At 39.7% G+C, this 18,800-nt stretch overlaps 2 protein-coding genes across 2 annotated transcripts in view; one reads left to right on the top strand and one right to left on the bottom strand.

The window, feature by feature from the left end:
* LOC135205492 (ubiquitin carboxyl-terminal hydrolase 32-like) overlaps positions 1 to 18,800 on the top strand; it is a gene marked incomplete in the record, with an annotated part of 352,787 nt that overhangs the window by 77,684 nt on the left and 256,303 nt on the right.
* LOC135205861 (ubiquitin carboxyl-terminal hydrolase 32-like) overlaps positions 1 to 18,800 on the bottom strand; it is a 42,253-nt gene that overhangs the window by 21,846 nt on the left and 1,607 nt on the right. Inside the window, exon 3 of the mRNA XM_064237112.1 lies at positions 6,672 to 6,807. Within this exon, the coding sequence (XP_064093182.1) occupies positions 6,672 to 6,807 (136 nt within the window). The remainder of the gene's footprint in view (positions 1 to 6,671; positions 6,808 to 18,800) is intronic.

The raw sequence follows: 18,800 nt of genomic DNA, 5'->3' as shown, positions 1-18,800 counted from the left end.
CTAGAGCAGCCCTGTACCCCTTCACTGCAGATACAGACATATGTTTTTCTGTTCTGAGATATATCAGAAAGTCTGCTAACTGCTGAATAGTGGGTACCGAGTGGAGACACGTTCCCCCCTACGACACCAATCACAGTATGCTGACCACTTCCCTTGGTATACTGTCGCAGATGATTTTCTGATATTACCTGACATCTGAGTGCTGCTTTCTGCGAAAACCCTCGCTCTCGGAGGAGATACTTGACAGTCTCCACCCGTGAAGCGATAGGGACTTCACGACTGGTGGTACCTCTCCACGTGAGGCTGACACAGAAGGTTGCTCCATGGAGGTAACTCTCTTGGCACATCTACTAAGAGTTCCAGTAGGTCCTGGAAACACTCTGCTTTCGGCCATAACGGGCTACCAGGTATCTTGAGGTTCTGAGACCGCATTACCCTGTTCAGAACCTGACGGATTAGACAAAATGGAGGAAAATGCGTACACGTCCAGATTGTCCCAGGGGTGTTGTAGCGCATCTTCTGCTACTGCCTCTGCGTCCGGGACTACTGAACAATACACTTCCAACTTTTGTTGTACCTGGTTGCGAATAGGTCTATGATCGGTCCTTCCCACAACATGAGCATCCTGTCCACTACCTGTTGGTGTAGGGACCACTCCGTTCCCAGAATCTGATCCCTGCGGCTCAACTTGTCGGCCACTATGTTTCTTTTTCCCGGAATATACCTGGCCTTGATGTCTACCAGGTTCTCTATAGCCCACTGGTGAAGTTGAACTGTCATCACATGTAACTGCCGAGAAACTAGGCCTCCTTGCTTGTTTATATAAGCTACTACTGTGGTGTTGTCTGACATCAATACCACTGAGTGTCCCTTTACTCTCTCCCTGAATTCTTAGAGGCCAGGAAAGCTGCTTTCAACTCCAGCACGTTTATATAGTTCTCTGTCCTTGCAACTCCATTTGCTGACACCATCAACTCCTCCATATGGGCTCCCCAGCCTTCTAGTGACGCATCCGAGAACAGCAAGAGGTCTGGGGAGGATTGTTGAAGGGGGGACACCCACTGTCAGATTGTCGTCGTCCACCCACCACCACAGCAAGTCTTTCCTCACTTTCTGCTGACAAGGGAATTTGCTCGTACGGGTGATCTACTGTTGGTGACCAAAACTCCTTCATCCTCCATTGTAGGGACCGAAGGTGTAGCCTTCCTTGTGGTACTAGCTTCTCCAGGGAGGTTAGGATTCCAGCACCACCTGCCACTGTCCTTGCTGGCTGTGTCTGCTTTCCCAGAAAGGCATTCACCACTTGTTTGCATTTCTGTACTCTTTGGTCTGTCGGGAATACTTTGGCTTGTGTTGTGTCTATCACCATTCCCAGATATTCCAAACGTTGACTTGGATCAGCTGCGACTTCTGCTGATTCACCACAATACCTAGGCTGTGACAAAGCTGCAGGAGGGCGCCCTGTCCCTGAGTAATTTCTCCCTGGACTTTGCTATCACCAGCCAATCGTCCAGATATCTTATCAGCCTGATCCCCTGAGCATGCGCCCACGCCGACACGAGGGTGAACACTCTTGTAAAAACTTGAGGAGACGTTGTCAATCCGAAGCACAGGACCTTGAACTCGAAAGCTTTCCCTGCAAGACTGAAGCGGAGAAATTTCCTTGAAGACTGATGGACTGGTATCTGAAAGTATGCGTCCTTTAGATCGACTGTCAGCATAAAGTCTCCGATTCTGACTGCTTGTAGAACCGTTTTGGAGTTTCCATCTTGAAAACTGGTTTCCTTATAAACAGATTCAGCGTTGACAGGTCATTATTACTGTCCTCCACTCCCCGTTGGCTTTGGGTACCAGGAAAATCCTGCTGTAGAAGCCTTTTGTCGGACTGCATACTTGTTGCACAGCTCCTTTTTCCATCATCTTCTTCACTTCGTCCTGCAGAATAGTGGCCTTCTGAGATTTGTGGGCATAAGTGACGTGGGGTAATGGTTGATCTGTCAGGGGCGGGGTACCTCGAACGGAATCAAATACCCGATCCTGAGAACATCACCACCCACTGCTCTGCTCCTAGTTCCTTGCCACACCTTCCATGATTTGCCAGGCAACCCCCCACTGGTGTGGCCGAGTAATGGGAGGCGCCCATCCTATCTTCTTGAGCCTCTCCCCCTTCCCCTATTGCCCCTTCCTCGTTGTTTCTATTGTGAAAGGGCGATGAGTTATCCTCTTTGGGAAGAGGGTCTTGTGACTCTATTAGGGATGCTATGTCTCACTGGTTTCTTTCGACATCTGCTGTTGTTTCTTCCCTCCAAAGGAATAGTTTGACTGTTAGAGGTTTTTCCTAACTGCCTGTTGCACCAACCTATCGTTAGTGTCCATCCTTCTTCTATCTATCGCTTCTTCCAGTATGACCTCTGGCAACAGTAGTTGCGATTCCAAGATATCCCCATTCCTCATTGCTAACAGGGAATCCAAATCCACATTGCGGCTTAGTCTAGCCAATGCTGCATCTCTCCTCATTAGCAGGATATTTGCCCAAAAACTTGGCACTTACGTTTGTCAGGTATGCAATCGCCTTGGACCCTGACTGTAGTAATCTAATGAACAATGGTTCATCCACTACTCCTTGTTGCTTCCGAGGATGCAATTTTCGCCACTGCTGCTGTTGACCAAAGGTCTAACCAGGACGCAGCCTGAAAGACAGAAGAAGCTGTTGCTTCTAACGTGGCAGCCTCTTGGTACGTCATCGAAGGGCACTCCATTTTTTAACCTGATCCAAGGTTAATCCAGGCCTTAACCTTACACATTAGGGTTCATTTGTCTAGACAGCAAAGGGACCTTCGGTGTCGTATAATATTTCCTTTGCTTTATCATTGGAGGGGGAATAAATTTAAATGATCTATTAGATCTTAAGGAATTATCCCTCCCTGCAATCTTTTGCGTTTACGTGTTGCAAGACGATTCCGCATGACTCGAACAAGGCAATTCATACGACACCTTGGTATCCCTTTGTCTTTAGTCCAAACTCCATGTCAATTCAGGAGGAAGCATACTGGCCGGTGTTTCTGTCTTCTCCGAAAGGCTATTGAATTGACGAATCAAATCAATAACCTCTGCATACGAGGCCAGAAACTCTTGGTTTTCTTCCTTCCTCCGGCTCTAGTGTACCATCTCCGTCACGAGAGATGTTGTCTCGCCTCTATCTTCTGACAGATGGCCCGGAATTCCACGGCTGCCTGCCCCTACGGCCGCGGCCTCTTTGATCTTTGCTGGCCGCTGTTGGCTCGATCCCAGATAGTCAGCAGGGGAGGGAACGAGAACGTCTCACTCTTTCTCTGCTCACGGATCTAGAGCGAGAATCTCGTCTAGATCTCCAAGATGAAGGTCTCCCTTAAGACAGAGGTAAGTTCGTCTTTATTAGCATTGGCATCGTTTTCGAGCGTCGGCGAGCCCGGCCCGGCCTCGGCCCCCTTCTATCCAGACGGACACTGCCTTCCACGAACGTATCCGCCGAGGTTGCCAACTCTCTATTTTTCGTACTTTTAATAGGAGCCTTATCGTCCTTCGTTACGTAATTTGAAACGGCCTTACGGGCGAAAAACTGGGACCTGCATTCCATCCTCTGCTGCACCTTTCGCCGCCAACGTCGATTTTACCAGAGGTATCGCAGTTTTTTGTTTGGCGATCCGAACTGGCAACTCCGCCTCGGCCGCTAGCTCGCCGGCCGTCACCTCTCTCGCTTGTTCGGACTCTTGCGAACGGCTTCGTCTGGCAACCTTGTGCTTAATAGCCACTGATTTTCCGACCTTCTTGCTGACTTGGAAATGACAGTCTTCGTCCGAAGAGAGGAAGAATTGATTCTTCTCCTCTTGGCCCGAGGATCCGCTAGGAACTCCCGAATCCTCCTCCAACGCTGACTGGCGCTCGCCGTGACGTTATCGGACTTAGCGATGACGCCCGAACTAGAGGAAGAAGACGAAGAAGGCGAATCACACTTTTTCTTTTTGTCTCTCTTTATTCATTCTCTCCTCTATATCCTGTAACTTCTGCATTACAGTTTGCATTGACGGATCAGAAGGCGTATTAGCGTCTGGGTGCAGCGAAAAAGGCCGAGAATCGGTTCTGTGACGTCATCACGCCTGCCATCTCAGAGTGTGACGATGTTTTGACGTCATCGCTCTCGTAGGGAGAGACTGAGAGGTTTCTGCTGGTAACCGCACGTTTGCTGCCAAAATTACCTCCCACGTTCTGCATCGCTGTAATACTGAGTGGGATGGTGAAGCAGCGGCATTAATTCCCATAAATTGCAAGCCCGCGGGGGATGAGGAACATCAGCGCTGCCGGACCCTGCTGGAAACCGTTACGTCATATAATGCGCAAGCAGACCATCCAAGGTTGGTAGCCTGGTAGGCCTAGTGCTGACCACGTACCATCTAACCTATGCGCTTGAGTAGCAGGAGCCTGGAACAAAGATGGCGGATCTCCCCTCTACTTGCTGGGAACAAAGGAGAGTGCAAATTATTCATAAAATTACCCAAGGCCCCTCCTGACGTTTCCGATACAGCCGCTAGGAGAAACCGAAGGGGTATGAGACAATTCAAAAGCAGGTGGAGAAACATATGGAGCAGCCTGGTTTATTACCGATACCAAAAGAAGCCGGTAAGGTTTGGTCATCCAAAGAGGCGTCACCCCCTTTGTCTTTTGTATTGGCTTTTCCCATAGAAACTTCTTCCACTGTTCCACCGACCAACCGCGACAAACAGAACACGGATTAGTAAACCGTACATACGTTTTCCCTGCACCTACTACAAGTTGGATGAGGATCCGTCGACACCGAGGTTAGGAACCTAGAACAAGGGAAGCCACTGACTCCTGGGCATTTCCTTTGTCTCCTCTTCGAAGCGGTAGACGATCCGATGTTGAGGCAAAATTCTCCATCATACCACGTATACACTCTTACCACACACTGATCACACTTGGAGAAAGAAAAGGAATGAAAAATAAAAAAATGAAATGGATAAAGAAGCGGGCAAACTGAAAAAACTGGCTTTAAATGAGATAGACAGTAACACGTCTTATCTTAAAGGCGGTAGGAAAATAACTGATGGGTCACAGGTAGCCGTGGGCATTCTGGGTATACATGCCCCGTGACCTGGTATAGATGCCATTAGTCCCTGGATCTCACAAGTGTAATTTTAATTCTACCGGTTTCCAGCTTGGCGCTAGTAAATCCTAATGTTAAGACCGAAGGTTTGTTTCGTGTATGAACAAATAAGGTTTACGTCCTGTTCTATATTCTCAATAAGCTTTTCCTGAACTGAGAAGAGAGTGGAAGGCAGAGCTAAAGAGGAAGAATCAGTAATAACTAAAGCATTAGCAAAAAATAAAGCCTAGACTAAGTGTGGATAACTACAGATGAAGGACCTGGAGAAGGGGGAGAAATGACAGGTTGATAACCTGACCTAAACCAATTCCTTTCGCAATCTATCTGCTTCCTTCTCTTCTTATACTAAGAACTTGAGCAGAAAGTCCTTTGAAAAATTCCTATTTCCTCATATCTATTCTAAAGATCAAACTTTATACCATTGCAGTCAGCGTAAAACAGTGTGGATCTCCTAAAAAGTCAACATTCTGCTTATATAGTAATCATTCCACAGAACCTGATGTTCTTACCCTTGATTCCAGTGGAGGCCTCCAGGCCATGAAATACCAACACATGCCTATACACAATGGGAAAAATGAGAATTCTGATGAGGTAAAAACATTTGAAACAAACTGATGGAGAACACCTGCACTAGACAAGTCACCTGGCCAGCCATTTGATCTTTTGTTTGAGTGCCGACTCGCCTATCAGCACAGAGATACAAGCTAACTTTAACAGTAGGTGAGATTCATCCCAAAAAAACAATAACCTAACTGAATAACATTAAGTATGTTAACTGAACTTTCTGATCAAGACTTAACTCTTCTCCCCGTAAAAATCATTTCTAGCTTTTTTTTATTCATGTTTCATATCTGACATTGACAAACTACTCATATCCAACAAAGTTGAGGTTGCTATATGGTAAATATCTACATCAATGGCTTTTTTTCAATTCAACAAAGAACAGACTGATGACAACAAGCCACTGTACAGTTCAGAACATCATTACCAATATATGGGTAATATGTCGCCTTGTTAAGGCAAAGAATGCCATTTCAAATTACAAGGCAAGCTTACTTGTGAGCACTCCTACGTCTGTGGGGAGTTGAAATGGCATTATATACATCATATTTATATCATAATGTCTTGGCTTTAAAAAATCTACAAAATCTCATGGTGATGTTTATGAATAGAATAAATAACCAATTACAGGTATCTTCTATGTAACCACTGTTTAGTTAGCTCAAAAGACAATGTAATGAGAAAATGGTGTACAAACTTCTCTTATTGCTGCTGTTATTGCAATGAGACACAACCAGGTTAATATTTAAACTAAAAATGTTGAGAACCCTCTGGCACTGAAAAGGAATTTACATATGCAACAAACCTTACTGCTAATTACATATTGACATGGACGCAAAAAATTCTTTTTAAATATTGAATTAGTGGTGCTATTCCACTCTTGCCTCAGTTACATACAATCTACAGTGATCCAGGTGGATTCAGAACTGAAAATTCATAACATGCTTACTTTATTTGCATTTGGTTCAACAAGAGGAGAGTTGTCAATAGCAGGTGGTCTTGATGGCGCTATCAACGGCCCTGGACTAGTTGCGGCACGCCTTGTTAACCGAGGTGAATGACTTGGACTCGACGTACTGCTGCTTCTGCAAAAGAGAAAAGTAAAATGAGCAAGGGGAAATTTAACTCTTTACAACCAAACAAATTAAAAAATAAAGAAAATTCAACTAACTCTGTGAACTTATCACAACTGAAAAAAAAACTTCAAAAAGTAAAAAATCAGTGTTTAACAAAAAACATTTCTTTTCATACAAACTCATTGATCATATAAAGTATTCCAGAAATCCAAAATAGGACCTCTTAGACCTCACCTGAGTCCTTTTATGAGCCAGTTCAAGATGTGTAACTACTTCATACCTACATGAGCACTTCATTCCCTCTGGATTTTTATATGTAAAAAGCGGACCAAAGGGATAGAGTTACTATGAGCAACTGTTTAAGCAGGCAGGCCACCTCACTGTTTTATGTAGAATATAGGCAGTAGCATCATGAACAAAGGGGTGGATGGAAGGTGGGCTTTTAGTACTATATATTTGATAGATTTCCTGAAGAGTTTCATATGAAGCCCATCAATCATCGAGTCCAAAGCAAAAAAATAGGTTAAGAGGTAGAGCAGTTTTGACTGCAAACCTTTGTAATGGTCAAATGGATAAAATGGAGCTCATGGAATACTGTAAGTAGCTGAATACCCAAAGAGTAGTCATAATTGGTTTTGACTTAAAATACATATATACATATATAAAAAAACAGGGTGCAGAGCCAAACTAATCATTCGGATGCGAACTGATGCTCATGACTCCACAGTAGTATGTCTCTTGAGATTTAATTTCAATTTCCACTCCCAGGTAGGCTTTCAGCCTGTCAGTGGAGTCAGTCATCTTCTCCAATCTTCTTCTGTTTTCAAATATTCCATCTCTTCTAAGCTCTTCAATTGTTGGCATGTTAAGCTTTGTCAGGATCTCCTCCACTCAATCCTTCCAGCACTTACGAGGTATACCTCTCAATCTCCTTCCTTAGATATCCAGTTCCATCTTCTCTTTGCAATTCTATTTTCATCCATTCTCATTAGATGATCTAGCCATCTCAGCTGTCCCTCTCATTATTATTCATCAAAGGTGCCACTCCTACTATTCTAACAATTTCATTTCTCATTCTATCTCTCCTTGTTTTGTTATTATTCTCTCAGGATTTTCTCTCTGAGGCTTGAATCCTACTTCTGTCTACTTGTCACTGTCCAGCTCTCTGATCTTTATGTTACTATTGGTATTAAACAATAACCCAATCCCTCAAATATAGCTTTCCTTACTTCTCTGTACATACGCATCTATCACCAATGGATAAATAGCTATAGAGCATCGGTTATTTCTTTATTCTTTCAGTGATTTCCTCTCTTTTCTTATTGCCTTTATCTGTAAACACACGTCTTAGATATCTGAAAAGAGCAGGTGTCCTTTATCATTGCATTCCTTATCATGATGCTTGTTGATGCTTGAGGTTGTTTAGTGACTGTAACACTTCTGCTTTTCCTACATTCATTCTTAGTCCCACTTCTTTAAACAAACATTGCAGAAGCATACCAGTATGAACAAAGAGTGGAGAAAGTACACTTCCCTGTTTGACACTCTTTATACACTAACCATTTATTTTTGCATCTGGTCCTTACAATATTTACGCAAAGTTCGTATGTGCTCTTTACTGCAGTCTCCAACCTACCACCAAGTACATAAACCCCTCCCAACATCTCATAATTTGTTTCTGGGTACTTTTTATTTTTTTTTATTTTTTATTTATATAGATTTTTGGCTTATGCCAAGCACTGGGGCAACTAAGGCCATTCAGTGCTGAAACGAAAATGGACAGTATAAGGTTTGAAAGGTGTAACAGGAAGAAAACCTCGCAGTTACACTATGAAACAATTGTTAGGAGAGGGTGGACAGTAAGATGGAAGAAAGAGAATATGAACAGAGGTACAGTAAAAGGAATGAAAGTAGTTGCAGCTAGGGGCCAAACGGTACGCTGCAAGAACCTTAACTAATGCCTACATTACACTGAATGAGGTGCAAGTGATGGCGCTACCCCCGTAAGGGGGTTTCTTGGTACCGAGTCAAATGCTTTTTCTAGGTCAATAAAAGCTATAAACATTGGCCTATTGTATTGCCATGATGTTCAATGACAAGTCTCATTGGGTGAATATGAGATATGTTTTTCTATCCTTTCTGTATCCATGTTGTTCTTCACCTTAACTGAGGTTCAGTGATATGATTGACTTCTTTTCTACAATTCTTTCATAAAGTTTTGCTACATGATATATGAGCGTTATACCTCCATAGTTTTCACATTTACGCGAATCACCTTTAGCTTTATAAAGTGGGACAGAAATGTCTTCCCCAGTTCTTCTGTAATTTGCTCCCTGGCCAAATATATAAATAAGTCATATAGTATCTGCTTTGCCAGGTCTCCTCCCTCTTCAAACAATTCAATTGGCATACATACCCAGGGCTTTTTCCATTTTTCGTCTTTCTCAAGGCACTATCAAATCTTGGTACATAATCACTTCTTCCATATTTTGTTGTTATCAAATAGAAAGATATACTGAATATCCTGAGAATGAATGACACATGAATAATGGTGATGGTTTAAAAGCAAGATGAGAAAGAGGAATGCACTGCATCTTCCACCAAAAAAAAGAAAGAAAGAAAAAAATTGTCCACAGCAAACAGCAGCCTCAACAAGCACAAACCCCATTTCTTCACTAGCAAGGGTTTATTGGTGTTTCTACATATACTTGAATTCAGGATGGCTGAAATCATAATGTTACTTTGCAAGCTAAGGATGGGCCTTGATTTCAGGAGTAGCAACTCTTACTGGGACAAACACTACCTTCTTAAACACTTGAATAGCCTGAAGAATAAGCAGCTTCAGCCTGTGAGGAACTGTTCTTGGAGACATGTTTCCTCCAATGATTAGCTGAAAAGAAGACCCTAAAAAGTAATCTACATTGTTGAATACTAAAGTTGAAACGGAAAATGAAACTGTGATTTGATCATGAGCATCAGCCACTTAGGTTGAAAAAGAAGTGAAAAACATGCCAGCAATAGACATCTCTTTTATGTGAGATAACTGACAAATACAGCAACCCCTCCACATGCCTTGAACACAAAAAAAAAAACCCAAAAAACCCAAAGAAATGAAATTTTCATGGTGACATGAAATAGAAGACATTTCTTGAGGTATCTCATAAAGAGCTCTGGTGAGGCTTATGAGGTCTATGGAGGTCCCATTTTGATGGCTGGAGTGACTGCAGATTCTCCTGAGGTCCCAGGATGCAGTCACTTGATTATCCTAGGTTCCAGCTCTTGTGTATGGACTACTTTGCAGCCTTTCACTGCAAACACCAACAATTTCTGGAAGTCCAAATGAAGTCTGCAATTAGAGGAATAAAAGCATTAAGTGTACCGATATCCCTTTCAACAAACTAACAAAGAATCTGCCCCATTTCACAGGGAGCAAGTAATGGTTTGAGGTTAGCAAGAATAAGAAATTGCTACAGCAACAAATTCTGAAAAGCTTTTACCCAAGTCACGAACGCCAGAAAACCTCCAGGTGAGAAGGCTCAAGGTTTTTGTTTATCCTGTGGATGTTGGCTGGGCTCTGGATGGCCGAATAACAATGAGAAATGGGTTTAGATAGCAATTCTAATGTGGTCAAAATAAAGAAATCAGCATCAACTTGCAGCTGGAGGCTCTGAGCTTCCTTTTTGCCTGATTAGATCAAAAAGAGGAAAGATCAAGTATTGAAGTCCTAATTTAAATTATATTGGGAGTTTGAATGGAAATGTCATTTCAAAAACCAACTTCAGCTCTCAAGCTGGTACCTTTTGTGTTGCAACCACAGGTTTACCTAGCATAGTTTTCTCTCATTCAGAAGTCAGTGAGATTTTATGAATCTCCCGCCATTTGCATCAAGTTTTATACTTCAGTGAAATATCTCTTGTACATAAAATGCACAATGTAAATAAAAAAAGAAAAAAATTTTTAAAAAAAAATTTTTGGAGCATGCACTTACTACACTGCCAAAATTTTGGCTGGAAATAAAATTAAATCCCAATTATGGTCCAAAAGAAAAAGTTGAATAGACAGCTGGCAAAACAGAATTTTAAAGTATATAAAATTATACAAAAAATTAACTCTCGAAAAAAGTTAAAATACAAAATCAACCAGTACGTTACAAACAGCAAACATGAGGTAACCCAGTGAAACTCACCTTTTAGCACTAGCTACAGTCCAAATATTTGGGTATGTGTACAAGATATAAATATATAAAAATTAAAGGAAAACTTCAAAGAATTGTTAAGAATACCTGAGATATGCACAAAAGAAGAGTAGCAAAATTCACAAATTCAATGTAAAATTAAATAGAAAATAAACGAAGATTGCTAGATTAAAGATGGTTATTGTAATACCTTTTGATAAAAGATGAAGGAAAGGTTAGGGTGAAGACAAGGAGGTCAAAAGAGTATAATGATCTAAATGAAAATATATGACTATGGCTTTACAGCATCTGTGATGGCTACAACACAGAGACATAAACAATGGATCTGGAATGAAAGGTCAACCATTTGCTTAAAAGGTTGCTTTTTAGCTCTTCTGCCAAAACTATATATCAACTATAATCTTGTGTCCATAAGACATTAAGGACATGTCTGAGGCCATTCAGACAGTGAATGTGGACTTCATATGACTGATGGGTTTGCGATGGAACAAACTGAAATCTGTATATCAAAAAGTACTCGCATATTTGTCTTTTTTTCATGAAGAAAATGGTAAGATATATTTGTGTCTAGAAATTACTAATTCAAAGAATATTTTGTAATAAATTTTACTGAAAAAAAACTCTTGACACTACACAAGTGCAACATAAGCTTTATGAAAAACTTGCATGTAATAACTTGGATAAAATTCAGCTTTGTAAGGTAAGAGAAGCTTTTTTTTACTCTCATATAAAGATCAAGGAAATGGATGGAGAGTAAAAGTCAGAAGAAATGTAGCTGGGGCAATAGGGGCATTGCAAAGAACCTCTGGTACTGTCTAAAGTGAGCTATGCAAGGCATACTTTACAAATCACACCCTGCTCCGATGCCTTTCAATATAGTCATTAATTGTATCATAGGGAAGGCTGTGGCAGGCATTTGTGAGATTTGGCAATCTGAAGGGGCCTGGGAACCTAATCATCATGAATAAAGAGGGACAGCAATAGAATATGCTGCATGTGAAAAAAAAACATAAACAGCACAAAAATAAAAATAAGTACCTGCTGGCTTCATGATTATAAACAGCCAAGTTGCCAGAACTAAAATTCTTTCTCGGACTGGAACCAGCCTGTAATGACGCTGAAGCGAATTCTGACGAGACCCAGATGAGCCCTCGCTTTCCAGACTTGCCAGAGAGACAGAGTCAGCTAAACCAAAACTGTTTATACTTGTCACCAACACACTCCTACAATAAGTTGAAACGTTACTGACAAAGTTGCATTTTTCAATTCAGTATGGCTTTTGTATCAAAACCATGACCCTTAGTTTTATCAGTTTGTCAGATGAAAAATTATAATCATGAAAGTCATAAAAAATACAATTTAACTGTAAAAAAAAGGACAGAAATGTTTTAATTTATAAACAAAATGACAAAAAAAAAAAAAAACTGAAAATAATATTAGTAGTTCACCCACTTCCTCTCTTCTCATCCATCCTACAATAGAGATGTTCTTCCAGGTGAATAGATTTCAAACAGCTATGTGCTTAGAAAATTAAACAGTATTATGCTTGTCAACTTACTAAACAAAGAAAAGAAGTACCTGTATAATACATACTGTTAAGCAATAAGACTCTTTCAGTTGGGATTACTGAAGTTACACACCATGTTCTATGATAGGGTTTTTTTCCAATAATGAGATTAGTTACACTGGGCATACATAATATCAGAGGAAATGTATATTACTGCTTGACATTGATCCACATTTTCTGCTGAATATTTCATGCATCATGGTATGCACACTGCTTTCAGAAGATTCGATACACTAACTTCTGAATATCTTGAAGACATGCCTTATTGAAAAGGTCAGTCACTTCCTGTCAAACCACACCACTTTCTGCATTTATACAAACTGCTGAGCAATTGTTAGTCATTCAAATAAAAGAACGTGAAAGAAAGAAAGGCTATCTTTCATTCTACAACTGTTACAATACAGACAGTAATTCATGCAGAAAGAGCAGATGGAAAACAAAACATCAAATTGTGGGTAATATTTTGTGAATGTACACCATCTACAGTGGCTTCTTTAGTACACAGGCCGCCATTTTATTACCAATTACACCAACAAAAAACTTTTCTGAAAGAAGAGAATTACAAGACACGGGCAAAGGTAACTAAATTTAGCTGAAATTATCAAACACTTCACATTCAATAACACTTGACTCAATCAACTGAACACTTCATGCTTATAAGCTGCTGTTAAGAGCTTTTAATAATCATGTAGGGAAGCTAAGAATTTTTCATCACTATAATGGACAGCATATAATGAATATTTGGGAACATGAATGCAATGACATTTCAAAACATGAGGACATCCTTGTGTTGCAATCAGCCTTTTCCTATTCAATCACACTGCACTGCATATATATATTTTATATTTTCAGTGTCTCCTATTCAATCTTTATTTTTCATAAATACAAACTTCTCAGGTTTGGCCATTATGCATAACTGAAAGTGGCAAAAAACATCTGGAGTACAATAGCACTTCAAAGATGAGAAAGATATCCAGATATTAAATGTTATTTCACATGCTTTTACAATCACTTTTAACTGTGACACTGAAAAAATGGTGCCCATTGGAGGAGAGGAGAGGAAAGGATGCAGTTATTATCATGAACCCTTTAGCAGAGGTTTACACAAAGGAAAGTTCTCTCTGCTCCCTCTTTTCCTTGCATTTTCAGCCTGATTTTCCATCAGGTTTTATCATCATCTGCCCGATTTCTCCCAAATTTCTTGAGCCTTCACAGACTCCTTTCCCTTTTGTGCTTTTTAATTGTTTCTAATCTCTTCTTGTAACACGTCAAAAGCATCTCAATCTTCGATTGCCATCCATTTTTAACTGCTGGACACACCATCTTTTCATAATTCATCATTCATGATACAATGTTATCATTGCACTCTTGCAATGGATCTTGGCATTTTTTGGACATTTTTTGGTCACCTTTTCAACAAGTCAACCCAATGTATTTGCGGGGGTTAGAGAAACATTCATCAACTACTGAAAATCCGCGATACATTGGTAGTAGCCCCTTCGAAAAACTCTTTAAACATAAACTGTTTATTTTAATAATGTACCCTTGCATACCTTAAACTAAAATGCTTATAAAACTACCTATTTTGTAATAGTTCAAATACCAAATATACCTTAAACTATCATCCTAAAATACAATCACTTCAAAGTCCTTACAATACCCTTGAAAATAATATGGCTTACAATTACTTGTAAAAACTACTCAAGTTACCCCTGAGAGAGAGAGAGAGAGAGAGAGAGAGAGAGAGAGAGAGAGAGAGAGAGAGAGAGAGAGAGACTTTACCCAGGTGCTACTAACCCTTATGGTCAATATATACAAGATGATTGACAGTTAGCCCACTACATCTCTCTCTCTCTCTCTCTCTCTCTCTCTCTCTCTCTCTCTCTCCCCCCCCCCCCCCCCCCCCCCCCCACCCCCCCCCCCCCCCCCCCCCCCCCCCCGTGGGATACTCCGTAAAAGTAAAGACTGAGAAAAGCAAGGAATTTTGCTAAAATCTTACCTAATTTACTATATTTTCCTTAATGAAATTAAAAAATTTTTCTGTGTTTACATTAATATAGTTATTTTGATAATCAGTAAAAATAATTCTTTTTATCATAAAAAACGTATGTAGTAACAAAAATAAAATTAAAATGAATACATAATTTAGTGAATATTGCTCTAAAAGAAAAAATCCGGTGAATTAGTGAATTTACCACAATATACCGTATATACTCGAGTAACGTGCGATCTCGCATATCATGTGACCACAAAATTTTCACCAATAAACAGTGGTTTTGTCATGTATCTCATGTATCATGCGAGTTCCTTTTCCGAGGTCAGTTCATAAGGTTGGTGGTTTAGCGTGCTAATGGCCGAGTCGTTCAGATGTGTGCTGCTGCTAGTGAAGTTACGGTAATTTTCTTACTAATCTCGAGAATTGAATAGAAGATCTCAAGATTAAAAAAGAATACCAAGATAATAAAATGTTAAAAAATGTAAAAACCACCACCTTGAGAGTCCTAAACTCATTCTCTCTCTCTCTCTCTCTCTCTGCTCTCTCTCTCTCTCTCTCTCTCTCTCTCTCTCTCTCTCTCTCTCTCTCTCCAGAAATAAATACTGTAATTTGAGTCTTTCACCAACGGGTATCAGTAAATGTGTAGACTTGTGTGCGTGTTTAAAAAAGTGTAGTACACACAACATTCCGATGTTTCGGTTTTTGGAATTTTTTTCAATTTCGGAAATGTGAGGTCAGATGCATATCAAACAAACATCACTACTACAGAAAAAAAAAAATTTTCCCTTTATGTTTTCATTATTGTTATTTATTAATTACTGTTTATTTAAATAAATATTAATATAATACTGTTACATGAATGTGAGATAATTAAGATCACCTATAATAAAATAGTGGGACAATTAATATTATATGTTTCACTAATAGCTATTATTTTCAAAACAAACATTCCGTAAAACACAAAAATATATGTACATAACAATCAAAATCTAATGTTTTGCAGTTCAAACTTGTGAATTTCAACAATAAGTATGACTATATAATATATTTCACCATATCGATCTTGCAGTTGAAGAGTCGTAAAATTTTTGAGGATGGTCCGGGAAAAGGATTGGTACTTTGTGATTACGTATCGCTACAACACCATGCGGTATTTTTCATACCACTATATTGATGAGCATCGTACGCACTGGTCTACCACTACATTAAAGTTAAAATGATTCATATTATATTATGTTTCAAGAAGAAACTAATTATATAAAGAAAATTATCGAGTAATTTTTTTGCCAGTCAGCAGTCAGAAAATCACGAACATGGTAAACGTTCAAACCTAGTGTCATCCACGGCATATGTCTATAAATAGAACAGAAGCAGAGGGCAGTCATTGGATAACAGATCTCCATGGCTACCAACCAGACAATCAGGTGTTACTTATACTACTCTGTGAATTTCTTAGAATGAACGCTTACACGTAACACACGGGAAGCTAATGATGATGTGTGTGCTTTGCATACAGTACGTAGTTTTTGTTTTTATTAGTGTATTTTACTGATTACATGAATACTCTCCTCTCTCTCTTCTCTCTCTCTCTCTCTCTCTCTCTCTCTCTCTCTCTCTCTCTCTCTCTCTCTCATCAGGAAAGATACGTCAATTCAATTTATCAGTATCTTCCTGATAGACAGAGTAAATATTTAGGACTCCAAAGCTTGGCATATGTCAATTATTTTATTATCTTGGGATTTTTGGTTTAATCTTGGGATTTTCCATGGTCAACTCTTGGGATTAGTAAGAAAAATGCGATTATTTGAGTAGCGCACACCCAAATGAATCGGGGTAAGCCTAGCACGCCAAACAATAGTATTTACAAAATGAGCGGAGCTCTCTGGCTGGGCTGTTTTGGTCCACCCACGTGTTTGATCGCATACTGCCAAATTTATAACAACAACAGAGATAAAACCATTTCTCCCATTACAGATATCAAATATTATCTTTAACGTTGCGCAGAATTCTAAATAAATTACGTAGGTTCACGATTGATAAAGTTTTTTTTTATGCAATAACAAGAAACAGAGTCAGATATTCTATCAACAGGGCATCTCATTTTGGTGCTGTTGCGAATATTTCAACCAGTTCCACGTGCGTTTAAATCCATACTGACTGTACAGTCTGGGAGGCATTTCTCCCTTCTGCACATATCTTGATTTCTTAATATCGTAGGTATAGAATAAATTGGTGAGCAAGGAAATATGAAATAAAGCATAACAGTAAGTTTGACCGAGTGAGAAAATAAACAATCGCATACACACAGACTCTCTCTCTCTCTCTCTCTCTCTCTCTCTCTCTCTCTCTCTCTCTCTCTCTCTCTCTCTCTCTCTCTCTCTCTCTCTCTCTCTGAGAAAATAATAGATAGGAACAATGACTGAATATTGCTTGAATGCGATATGGCAAAGTTTTGGCTGACTGAAGAGTGGAGTGACTTGACACCGACTTACAAGTTATCCTGGTCATCTCACAGCCATAGATAGACATCAACTTCACAGCCGAGAAAGGGCAATCGTATACGAAATAAATAGGTATGGAAAATGCGAAATGCGGGCCTATGTTGTCCCATAAAAAAAAGCTCTCGCTCGGGACAGCTGTAAGATTTAGGGGAGAGAGAGAGAGAGAGAGAGACCGAATAGGAAGGAGATTAAAGTACCTGGGAAGGAAAAAAAAAACCCTTATAATCTTATAATTATAGCCTCGGGGTTTGTCTCAAGGACATTCAAAGGTCTGTCACACACGGCAGTTGTTGTTTTTGTAAAATTAGCATAAGGGCAGATCTTTGTAAAAGCCACGCCAGAGAGCTCGCCCAACGGTCAGTCAAGGTGGCATTGGCTCGCCATGGTGCAAGACTATACCTTCCATATGAATTGACGATGTCCTATACGAAGATGCAGAGATGAGGATGAAATGATCAAAGATTCTGGAAGATGACGAATATGATGACTGCCTTGATGGCAAAGACTTCAGAGCAGTATTGATGATAAGGACACGGAGAGCGAACTTTGGAGGATTTTAGTTTATTAATTTTATGCAATTTTTTTTACTTTATAAATTTTCACTTACCTGCGTATCCTAAAAGGAAAATAATAGTTCAAGTAACAAATGTTTCTTTTACTGAGTAAAACAAAAAGTAAAAAATCCTTCGGTGTGTGCCTTAACTGATTTGGAAATTATAGATGGTTAGTCTAGAACAGTTAAACATGTTGTATAAACCAAAAATAATGCAAATGGCGCACGATCGCTCTTTTTGTATTTTAAAATACAATAGTAATATGAGAATGCATACAATATTATTGGATATATGAAGTACAAGTAAAACAACTTTTTAAAAGATCTACTGTTTTCCTCCGGTAGTAACTATCGCGATCTGCCGATTTGGGAAAGCATAGACGGTACGCTAATTTTATACCGCGTGTATGATGCGACCCCTTTAAAATTAGCTTCAAATTAGGTTTCAAAAGTCGCATAATATGCGAGTATATACGGTATTTGGAAATAGTATACTCCACAGAAAAATCAGCTAATAACTGAAGCCTGCAAATGCTAAACCACAATACGTTTATAGCAGGGGGTTCACGTTACATATCTCCTTCATTGTCCTTTTTAGTCCTCATTTTTCTCCCAAGCAGAGGAATGTGGGCTTTGTGAAACCATCATAAGCCTTTGTTTTCTCTACTCTTTCCATTTCATCGAGGTTACGGCTACTTTTTTTTTTAACTGCCCTCTTAACCACTGCTTCCCTATGCAGTGTCCCCTTACTTAACAGACATGTTCTCTTAGACTTGCCTTTGATCCAGTAACCATATTTATTTTGCACTTGATATACATTATTAAATATCTATATAATACAAAAACTGTTTCTTTAAATCTCAGCTATCAGAGCCCTTACAGTCACGGGAGCTACAAACGTACTTTCCTACTGCAAAATATCAAACTAGCTACTGTGCATGGGAGGCAAAAAACCCTGAAAACCTTCAGCTGTTATTATATGCTACAGGAGATATCAGCAAGTTACTAAAAATGGTTCTTTGGTATCCACAAGATCACCATTCATAAAAATGTCTCCTCCACCCTAAAGGGATTTCTACCCCCAAAAGAAAAGAAACGGGGCAGCATTAAATAAAATTATCACCTTGAGCAACTCCCGTTTACTTCCAAAGATGAATGAATGGAAGAAAAAAAGAAGGAAACAAAGACAT

The sequence above is a fragment of the Macrobrachium nipponense genome, chromosome 24 (assembly GCF_015104395.2).
Source record: "Macrobrachium nipponense isolate FS-2020 chromosome 24, ASM1510439v2, whole genome shotgun sequence".
Taxonomy (NCBI): domain Eukaryota; kingdom Metazoa; phylum Arthropoda; class Malacostraca; order Decapoda; family Palaemonidae; genus Macrobrachium; species Macrobrachium nipponense.
This window is presented reverse-complemented; position numbering and strand designations above follow the sequence as displayed.